The sequence below is a fragment of the Anabas testudineus genome, chromosome 6 (genome assembly GCF_900324465.2).
Source record: "Anabas testudineus chromosome 6, fAnaTes1.2, whole genome shotgun sequence".
NCBI classification, from domain to species: domain Eukaryota; kingdom Metazoa; phylum Chordata; class Actinopteri; order Anabantiformes; family Anabantidae; genus Anabas; species Anabas testudineus.
The window spans coordinates 2,070,717-2,081,773 of record NC_046615.1 but is presented as its reverse complement, the minus strand read 5'-3'; the positions used below and the strand labels follow the sequence as shown (position 1 = coordinate 2,081,773).

The following is an 11,057-nucleotide window of genomic DNA, read 5'->3' as shown; positions in this document are numbered from 1 at the left end:
TTTATTGGAATCCGGCCCCAGAGAAGGTCCCCCAGACTTGGTGGCCCACCTTAAGATAGGACACTCTTGGTCGCTGTATGCCGCAGTTCCCAGTTCAAGGTCAAAGTTGCCAAGTTGCCCCCGGTGAGTCAGATCAGCTGCGTAGCAGCTCTGCCATCGGTGTGTGAGTGGGAATGGGTGAACACCATGCAGTGTAAAAGCGCTTTGAGGACCAGTTAGGTAGAAAAGCGCTATATAAGTGCAGAACATTTACCAACTTCAATGAGATCCAGGAAAGAGACCCAACTGTCCCCTTTGTCTCCAAGCCTGCCTCTGTCGCTGTCACCTTGCCTGAAGATGAGCCAAAGCTAGTCCTTCTCAGGACTTTGAGTCTATGTGAAAAATGGTCTAACAAATGTCGGTCTCCCACTTGTTTATAACCCAGGTCAGCATGTATGATTACCAATAAGCATAACCAAAAACCTTTTTGTCATAGGTTCCCGGTACTTTCCATTTTGAATTTGATTCTAATTTGAAATAGAGTTTGGGTTCCCAACTCTACACCAGATCAGACCAGCTCAGACTCCATTGCCAGAGGCCACACAGAGGCAAGAATGAGTTTAAATTGTTTATTACAATAAAAGATGCAAATGATAGCAATAAGGGTGAGAGGGAGACGATGTCGGGCGAGTATGGCGGTTGAGGAATGGCTAGTGGTAGATGGAGCAATTACTGAACAGAGAGTAGTTGACCTGGGTGTGTGCTGCGGTGGGAATCCAGAGAGTGGCGTGGTGGTCGTCATCCAGAAGTGGTTGCTGAGGGTGAGAGGTGAACGTGACATCACGGCCAAGATGGCCAAACTAACGTAGAGCATGTGGAGCAGAAGGAAGCAGGTGGAGTGAACTGGGATTCGTAGCTGATGAGTGCAGACAGGCTCTGGTAGAGTACGGATCTGATACTGGGGAAGGACAACAAGGGAGAGAACAGATCAGATCACACTCACGGTACCAGAGGATCGAGCCGAGGCAGGTCAGACAAAGTCCAGGTCCGGTACGGGGAATCAGGCAGAGACAGGTTCCAGGTCAGACAAGGCTCGCAACAGGTTAACAGTCCAAAGATTCATGCTGGATAGTGTTTCTCTCAAAGGGTGGGAGTAACACAGGTGCAGACAATGAGCAAACAGCAGGTCACATGCCAGGGAGGAGAAAAAACAGAACACAGACCAAATAAGGGAATCAGTGACAGACAGGTAGGAGGAAGTGGAACCGTGAGAACCAGATACATGTTATAGGTTATAATAATACCATTGCACTGTCATGTGACAGCTGAAGGAGCTGGGATTTCTTGTTGCTTGGTAATAAGACACTGTGTCTGCTCTTGTTCCTTCTTATCTCTCTGTGTTTCTGCATATTTCTCCTTTGTCTATAAACCAAGAATAACATATTCCATATTGTCTTGTAGGCTAATACACTTTCTCTGTCAAGTAGCTGCCTGTGAGTTACTCTACAACAAGTAACATAACTCTAAAATAAGAGTGGCAATTGAAATTCACCACATATCAAAATAAAGTCATTGGTTCGGGCACCACTCTCCTGAAGGACAGAAAAGGTGTATGTGAGTAGTGAGTATGTGTTTATTAAAAAACAGCTTTTTACTTTTATTTGAGGGGAAAGTTTGTATTGTTGTACTTTTAAATCTTGTTTTTTTTTATTTAACCAGAGTAACAGTGCTTGAAATTACAAGTGTAACTTAAAATAATTTAGTGCTCTTTGGACAGCCGCATCCACCCATTTAAAAAGTGTGGCATGGGTGGGTTACATTCTAGTGTATTCCAGTGCAGCTGTCAATGTTTAGAGCTGAGGTTTACTGATACAGTGGGACGTGGCTTAGCATTACAACAGAGGGTTTGAGGTGAATATGTCACTGAAGACTGAATAGTGTCTTAAAGTTTGGTGTGAACAGTAGCAGCTGTAGAAGAGAACTGAGACTGAGTGATAAAAAAGAGAGCATAGTAAAAATAGAGGAACGGGGGGTGCATCATGATGTTTAGGGGTGAACTGAAGGAGCTCATGTCAGGGCTTGTTCAGTCAGCACAACAGATTATGTACGCCTGCATGGATCAGCTCAGTGAGCAGTGATCTCAGTCGCCTTCTGGAAGCTTTGGAGAACAGTCCTTCACACCACTGTGCCTTCTTTTCATTTCATGAGAACATCAGAATTTCATTATTCATTACTGTAAGTGTCCATGTTTCAGGAGATAAAGTTGAGAGAACGATGAACTGCAGTGGTTATAATCACCCCTCACTGTCAGCATGTCATCCATGTAGTAATGTTTCTAAAATATGTCACTTGTGCTCCTACAAAAACAAGTGTTAGTTGCCACCCTTCCTCAAATAACAAATTGTTCAGTATGTATCAAGTAGTATCTGTGACTCATAAAAGAATGAGTAGCATGTGTAACAAGCATTAGGCCGCCTACATAGTACTTGGTCTCATGTTAAAAGTAAAATACCTCACTTCATGTTGAAAATACTAGTCCTAGTACTATAATAGAAATACCTTAAATATTGTACACTGCCTGTCCAAAAAAAAAAAGTCACACACTCCAATATTTTGTTGGACCACCTTTAGCTTTGATTACAGCATGCATTCACCATGGCATCATTTGAATAAACTTCTGCATTCTCGTAACATTTATTTCCATCCAGAGTTGCATGTATTTTTCACCAAGATCTTGTATTGATCATGGGAGAGTTGGACTTCTGCACGAGCTCTTCTCTGGCACATTCCAAAGATTTTCACTGGGGTCAAGGTCTGGACTCTGTGATTGTCAGTCCATGTGTGAACCACTCTTTCACAATTTGAGCCCAATGAATCCTGACATTGTCATCTTAGACAATATGCCTCTGACATCAGGGAAAAAATCTATTGATGGAATAACCTGGTCAGTCAGTATATTCAGGTAGTCAGCTGACCTCATACTTTGGACACATAACATTGCTAAACCTAGATCTGACCAACTGCAGCAGCCCCAGATCATAGCACTGCCCCCACAGGCTTGTACAGCAGACACTAGGCATGATGGGTTCATCCCTTCACCCGCCTCTCTTCTTACCCTAATGCGCCCAGGATCCAAACTTAGGTCTGCGCATCATCCACTTAGTCCGAGACCCACGTTCTGTGATGCGGTCTAGAGAGGAGTCAGCCGGCTCATTTGTGATGGACAATGCTGTTGTATTAGATCAGAGAAATGTTCCAGCAGGTGAGGTGCAGTATCAAGTCTTACAGGAGATCTGTCGTAGCCACACGCGTATCAATGAGAGGGCCATCCTGAAGCCCCCTCCATTTTTGAAGGGCAGATACAAAATGGTCCGCTATGAGGACATGGCACGTGACCCACTTGGGGAGATCTTTTCCATGTATGAGTTTGTAGGACTGGACATGACCAGACAGATGGAAGATTGGATCTACAATGTGACCCATGGAAAAGGAAAAGGGTTCCCAGAAGAAGCGTTTAAAATCACTTCACGAAACGCTGTGGACATCTTCCAGGCTTGGTGTACCATGCTGCCATACAGCAAGGTCAAACGCATCCAGGAAGTGTGTAAGGGAGCCATGTCACTGCTCGGGTACAAGATGATTAACAGTGAAAAAGAACAGAAGAGACTTGACATAGATCTGCTGGTGCCACGGGAACCATATCAGTTCAGCTAGTTACCAACTAAAACAGAGAATCCAAGAAAGAGTTAAGACATGAAGATGAAAGACATTATCATCAAGAGATGATTAGGAATAAAGTCTATAATGTACAAGGGCTTTATTGGCTGTAAGTATTTAATGAGCATTACCACAGACTGACAGAGTGACGTCCAAGGTTAATGCATTAATTTGTGATGAATACACACCTCACACTATCATTAGAGTCTGGTTGTGTAAAATACAACATCAGTTTTGCAGTAATTATACCGCAAAGTCTGTACAAGTCAAGTACATTAACAAAACTTTTCCAGTGTTTGCGTTCAGAAATGTTGTGCTATTTGGTTAACTGATGCCAGCAGTCAGTGCGTACTACAAAACTAGTGTGGATTCAGTCTCTTTTAGCAACAGTTCTGCAACAGTAAACCCAAAACTGGTGTGTGTTCTTAAAGGGCAGGACAGCTCTCAGCAACACATCCAATATCATCACACTGATTGGACTCAAGGTTGGCTCACTCCTGGCTCCAATTAGCTCTTGGACAAGTCATTAGGTTAGGGGTTCACATACTTTTTCCACCCTGCACTTTGAATGTTGACATGTTATGTTCAATAAAAACATAAAAACATATAATGTTTGTGTACTATTATTTTCAGCAGACTATTTTTGTATTGTTGTGAGTTAGATGAAGATCAGAGCACATTCTCTGACCAATTCATGCAAAACTCCACATAATCCCGTAATCTTGTCACTGTATTTACTTAGAGCAGCTGACTGTAAATCTGCTTTCTGAAGTAAAACATCTTTAATTATGTATTTGTTAACAGGAATGTTTTTTGTTTTGGGTGATAAATAATTAAGTATTCTGATACACAAAAGGACTCATGTTTTGAGTAGAGTATGTTGGACAGTGATTCAGCCTCAAAGTGACCAAAAGTTAAATTATGTTAATTTGCAATGACCGAATTAAAGATTAAGTACAGTTAGTAGATTCTTCTTCTTAGCAGTGACTATAAAGAACTTTAAAGTGTTGATGCGTTTTGATTGTTTGTATTTTTGTCATGTTTGAATGCCAGTGTAGTTTTGTGGAGCACCACTGTACACAGAAACACATAGTGTTTATTGTTGTGCTAGGCATTGACATGGATACATATACCATACATACCCTTTTACACATAAACATGCTTGCTTATCAAATTTGTTGTTTGTTGGATTTTACTTTAATAATGGCTGAATAAAATACAAATGTATTTACCATTTTAAATGTATTTCTGCTCCACTAGGCAGTAAATTAAATAGGTAATGTAAGGGAAAAAACAGAATTCAACAAAACAGCTTCTTAGAAGGTTTACAAGCTGCTCCAACTGGGAACCAGCCAAATTAGAATTAAAAGAACTGGTACCTACTTAGTGTTGAGCGAAAGGGGAGCATGTCAGTTTCATAATAGGTTGATAATACACAATGTAGAACTGTAGACACATGGTTGGTTTAGCTTTAGATTTTGGGGCATCTAAAGCACTGTGGCTAGAATTTCTTGAATAGAAAATGAGAAACAACACAAAACAGTAAATCAAATTTATTCTGATTTGTTTTCTGTAAAACTTTGAATAGGGCACATTTTCATTAGGGCTGGCCCCCTTTGGTTTGATCCTAGAACGGCCCCTGCTGCTGCAGCGAGCTGAGGGTGCCCCGCCCACCAGTCGGGAGAGTCAACAGGTAGAAGGACCCGTCCCTCATCCTGCTGCACAGGGACCGAACTGTGTTGATACAACAGGAGTAGCGGTAAGACAGATGACAGATCCCCCCCACATTTTACCTGATGATCAAAACCAGCGTGACACCTGTCTGATACTGAACTGTGATGTAATGCAGCTTCATGTGGGATGGCCTCGTGGTTTTTTGACTTCATAAAAGAAAGATTAGAAGATTAGTGTTTTTTCCCTGTTCACTCTGGAGACAAGATTACCAGGGGCTAGTCATTATTGAACGAAGGTAGGTTATCATTCACTCATTCATCATATTCACTCAGTCTCCGTCCTCTCAGTCTGTCTGTGGATGTTGTCTCCACTGGACTGTGGATTTGACTTTGATTAGCTGTGATATAAAAACTCTCAATAATAAAAACAGATCATACAGTAACTAGATCCTGATTTATATTATGAATAGGGAAATAAGAGAGTTATTTATTGTGATCACGTGTGATTTCATCACAGTGACTTCCTGCTATTTGAATTCTTTGTTCATACGGATAGGAGATAATATCTTCAACATTATTACATTCAGAATTACTGAACTGTCCAACACTGGAATAAGGTAAGATTCACCTTCTCTGTGCACATATAAAACTAATTAACTGAGTGTTTTTATAATACATAGTTTCTAATATCCAGAATAATATCACAGATAAATGACTAATTAATGTCATTAATAACTTTTAAAAACTGAAATAACTTTTGTTTCTCTGAATTCTAAAGAAAGGTCAGAACTCCAAAAATATTTTTATGATCACCCTAATCCTCTTCCGCACAGACAGGACTTGAATCTTGTGTAAATAGTCTCAGAAGAACTGAGCAAAATGTGAAAAGTGCTGCACCCACCTCCACCTTAACCACATGTCTCTTATTTCTTTTCACTACTCGATAAACACACCACACACTGCTGGTAGGATTCCCACCCCCCTTTCTCCTACTTAGATTAAATTTCTCTTGTGTTCAACTTTTTAAAACTCTCATACAACTGTTTGTTTTTTGGTGTCAGGAAGCAGCAGCATAGACAGAGAACACAGGCTGCACTTCTGAGAAAGTACCACTCAAAATGGTACCAGTACCAGAGTAACCATTTTGAGTTGCTGGAATGAAATTTCAGTAAAATGGACTAACCTGCTGCATAATTTTTCCACTTTAATTTTCAGGGTGTTTATGAATTCAGCCCTCTGTCGGTTGATAATTTTAGTTTTCAAATTTTACATCAAATGATGTAGCATCTTTTGTTTCTAACCACATCGCCCAGTGCATATCAGAATAAATGTCCAGCACAGGCTTTTTCCTACTGAAATCTGATAAAGTGTTCTTTTAGCAGTGTAGTATAGATGAAAAAGAATAGAAGAATAAGAACTGGAGAGGCAGTAAGAGGTACTAACCTGGTGCTGCCAAGATAGCTTGAACCTATACCTAAAAGTAGGACTTGAGCCAGGCCAGAACTGTCCCAGAGATGTCCCAAACTCTAACTGGATTTATTTGTTTTTGATGGAGTCGTCCTTACAAGAGCAAACAAGAGTTCATTCATTCCCAAGGTTTGTGATATACTTGCTGTTTGCCAACAAGTATAGTAAGGTAGCAACAGCATCATCTGTGCCATGGTTACAAACTTCCTTGTTTACATTGTGTGTAATAGTAATTATATTAATGAGCTCCACTTCAAAGGTTTTTGAGAATATCTGTGCGCACACATTTTTAAACTTGCTGCTCACTATATGTTTTCATTTTTTCACCATGACAATGTACAGGTACTTCCTTATTTTGGAAGTGAAAAATGTTGTGAAACAACTTGAAAGACCTGTTGGTCAGCTCATATTGGCATTGGCCAAGAGTTCTGACGTAGGTACCTGTGCTATTTTTGAACCCTTTGTTGTGAATGTTCCCCTACCCCCTCTTACATACCCACTGATAAGATGAGAAATGTCAAGTAATGGCCTTTCAAGGTCTTTTAGTTCAGTGTCTTTGTATCTATTATACACACACACATATATATATATATATATATACACACATATTATATATGATATTTATTACAGTTTTTAATTTTTTTTGGTCAGTTTTAAACTTCAATATTGGTTTAAATGTTGGACTGGGCTAGAGTGCATTACTGTGAGGTCTTCCCTTGATGTTTTATGAACTGTCACGTATCTAGGGTCTGACTCCAAAGCCAGACAATTCGAGAGACAGAACGGGGTTAGAATTAGTTTTATTAACAATGAAATTATGCAACTGATAAATCTGGAATCCTGCAAGACGATCATTGGATAGGAACGACGTCGGGTGGATTGGCGTTTTAGGAGAGGAGACAGGGTTAGAGCTGAACCTGGATGAGATGTGTCAAATGAAGATGACTGATACAGCATATGGCAGATCCAGGTCAAACACTAGAAGACAGGTCCAAAGAGATATCCAGTAGGCAAATCCACAGTAGAAAAGACAGTCCGGATCAAACACTAGGGAGTCCACACAGAGTGAGAGCGGGGAAGGGAACAACAAGGGAGAGGAGGCAGCAGAGGAAGACAAACGGATCTACTTATATAGGGAGAGAGTCACACAGGTGTAGTCAATGGGTAATCAAGGCAGTAAGGCTGAGAGGAGGAGGAAACGGGAAGCTGACCAGATAAGGGCATGAGGGACAGACAGGCAGGAAGAGTTGGGACTGTGACAATGAACATTTCAAATTTTTCCTTTTTTCTTTAGTCCACACCTTTTTTAGAATTTTACTTTGCCCCTCAGTTGATAGCTCGACAGTAGAGGGGCAGACAGGGAACATGGGGAAGGAACCTCTTAACAAAAGGTGAGTACTATGGGAGGTGATGTACCAGGTTCTGATCTGACTTTCTCAGAGGGTGGAGGGCAGTGGAGCTGAAGGCATCTTTAACATTAGCATAAAACAGGTCCAGTGTCCTCTCCCCCCTGGTGGGACAGCTCACAGACTGGGTACATTTAGACAATGTCTTAGTGAGACTGGTGCAAGTAAAGTCTTCAGTGATCATAAAGAAGATGTCAGGGTGTCGACAAGCCCCCTTCTCTCCTCTTATCACTCTCCTCCCGCCTCCTCTCCCAGCGCAGAGTGCTCAAATCACTGGACTCGGTAATACTGCATGAAGCCATGTCTCTGTGACACACATCAGACTACATTTGGCAAAGATGTTCTCCTTCCACACCAGAGCTGTCAGTTTGTCCATCTTATTGTCCAGCGTTACCCATAGTCAGGGAGGGGAGATTTGCCTCCACAGGTTGGGGTGAGTTGAAAGAGGAGAGAGAAAAGAACAACAGGCAACAAAAACACTGGGCAGGTCGGTATGGCCAGTAACTGGACTCTGGAGATGTACAGCTCCAAGGCCAAGGATACCTGCAGAAAAATAAAGAGAGAGAGAGAACAACAGAGAGGAGGAAGCACAACTGCGGGAGAGAGAAGACACAAAGTTGATGACATAATGGTGGCATTTGAATGGATAGAGGAGACAGGAAAGGAGCTCAGAGTTCCCCCATCAGACTAACCTATATCAGCATAACTAAGAGATGGTCCAGAATCACCTGATCCATCTCTAACTATAAGCTTTATAAAAAAGGAAAGTTTTAAGTCTAGTCTTAAATGTAGAGAGGGTGTCTGCCTCCAGAACCTGGGAGATATCCTGGTCAAAGATAACTCTGAGATTCCTCACAGTGTTATTTGAGACTAATTTTTTTAGATTCCCCTGTGGAACCCTGTGGAACTCCATAGCTAACTTAGCTGTGCATCGAAGACTCATCATTAACATGTACAAACTGAAATCAGAAAAACTGAAAAACTATTTGAAAACACTGTTTTAAGATGAGGAAGTGGCCTCTTTTTTATCTTCTACTGTTTTCAACCACATACATGTGAGAGTCATTTCCTGTTTATTGTAACTGTTTATTTTTCTCCCTCTTTTAATTAATCTGTTATTCTCTCATTTATTTGCAGCCCTGTCTATTCTGAAGAGGAAATAACAAGTAGCTGTACAGAAAAAAAAAAAGAGTGAGATACACACCGAGCACCAGATGCTGACAGTGATCTGCGACCATTATGTCTCGCTGTAAAGTGAATCTCAAATCCATTATTTTCCTGGTCATCGTGCAGGGGACAGCAGTGGTGCTGTTTTCTGGCTGGTACGCACGGCTAAGTCCCCAGAACAATAAAGTTCATGTCCTGCTGCTTTCATCATGGAGATCAGGTTCATCCTTCCTGGGTCAGGTGTTCAGTCAGCACCCATCTGTCTTCTATCTCATGGAACCTGCTTGGCACGTGTGGAACAAACTGCAGAAAACCGGTGCTCCAGCACACCGCATGGCTGTGAGGGATCTATTACAGAGTGTCTTCCAGTGTGACTTCTCAGTGATGGAGGCCTACCTACCAGAGCAACACAATGTCTCCTCCTTGTTTATGTGGAGTCACAGTAGAGCATTGTGCTCACCACCAGCCTGTCCTCTTACACCACGGACCCAGTTCAGCAACCAGACTCAGTGCTTTCAGGCATGTGATGGTACGAGCCTGCAGGGGGTGGAGGAGGCCTGTGGCACCTACAGTCATGTGGTGTTAAAAGAAGTGCGATTTTTTGAGCTGGAATCCCTCTACCCACTTTTGCAGGATCCAAACTTTGATCTCCGCATCATCCACTTGGTCCGAGACCCACGTGCTGTGATGCGGTCTAGAGAGGAGTCAGCCGGCTCATTTGTGATGGACAATGCTGTTGTATTAGATCAGAGAAATGTTCCAGCAGGTGAGGTGCAGTATCAAGTCTTACAGGAGATCTGTCGTAGCCACATGCGTATCAATGAGAAGGCCATCCTGAAGCCCCCTCCATTTTTAAATGGAAGATACAAAATGGTCCGCTATGAGGACTTGGTGCACAACCCACTTGGGGAGATCTTTTCCATGTATGAGTTTGTAGGACTGGAGATGACCAGGCAGATGGAGGATTGGATCTACAATGTGACCCATGGAAAAGGCAAAGGCTCCCCAAAAGATGCTTTTAAAATCACTTCACGAAACGCTGTGGAGGTCTCCCAGGCTTGGCGTACCATGCTGCCATACAGCAAGGTCAAACACATCCAGGAAGTGTGTAAAGAAGCCATGTCACTGTTCGGGTACAAGATGGTTAACAGTGAAAAAGAACAGAAGAGACTTGACATAGATCTGCTGGTGCCACAGGAACCATATCAGTTCAGCTGGTTACCATCTGAAACAGAGAATCCAAGAAAAAGTTAAAACATGAAGAAGAAAGACATTATCATCAAGAGATGATTAGGAATGAAGTCTATATTTGTGTTTATATTTGTTATTATATTATATTATATTATATTATATTATATTATATTATATTATATTATATTATATTATATTATATTATATTATATTATATTATATTATATTATATTATATGTTATTGGCTGTATAAGTATTTGATGAGTTCAACCACAGACTGACTGATCAACTGACGTCCAAAGCCAACATGTACAGTAGGCTGTTTAGACAGCTCCCAGCTTCAAAATAGGAGCATATCAGTTGCTATCAAAAATGTGACATGTTTACAGTGTAGAAACACCATTTGTGTATTTTAGTAATGAAAGTAGTAGTATTTATTTATCTAGAAAGTGAATTA

At 41.3% G+C, this 11,057-nt stretch overlaps 1 protein-coding gene and 1 pseudogene across 1 annotated transcript; both read left to right on the top strand.

Moving 5' to 3' along the window:
* The first annotated feature begins 671 nt into the window (after window positions 1-671).
* On the top strand, window positions 672-3,750 carry LOC113165651 (annotated as a pseudogene).
* Window positions 3,751-9,077: 5,327 nt separating this feature from the next.
* On the top strand, window positions 9,078-10,729 carry LOC113165445 (carbohydrate sulfotransferase 6-like). Its single transcript, XM_026364909.2, has one exon. The coding sequence runs from the start codon at window positions 9,482-9,484 to the stop codon at window positions 10,661-10,663; it is 1,182 nt and encodes a 393-aa protein (XP_026220694.1). The 5' UTR covers window positions 9,078-9,481; the 3' UTR covers window positions 10,664-10,729.
* Window positions 10,730-11,057: the final 328 nt, after the last annotated feature.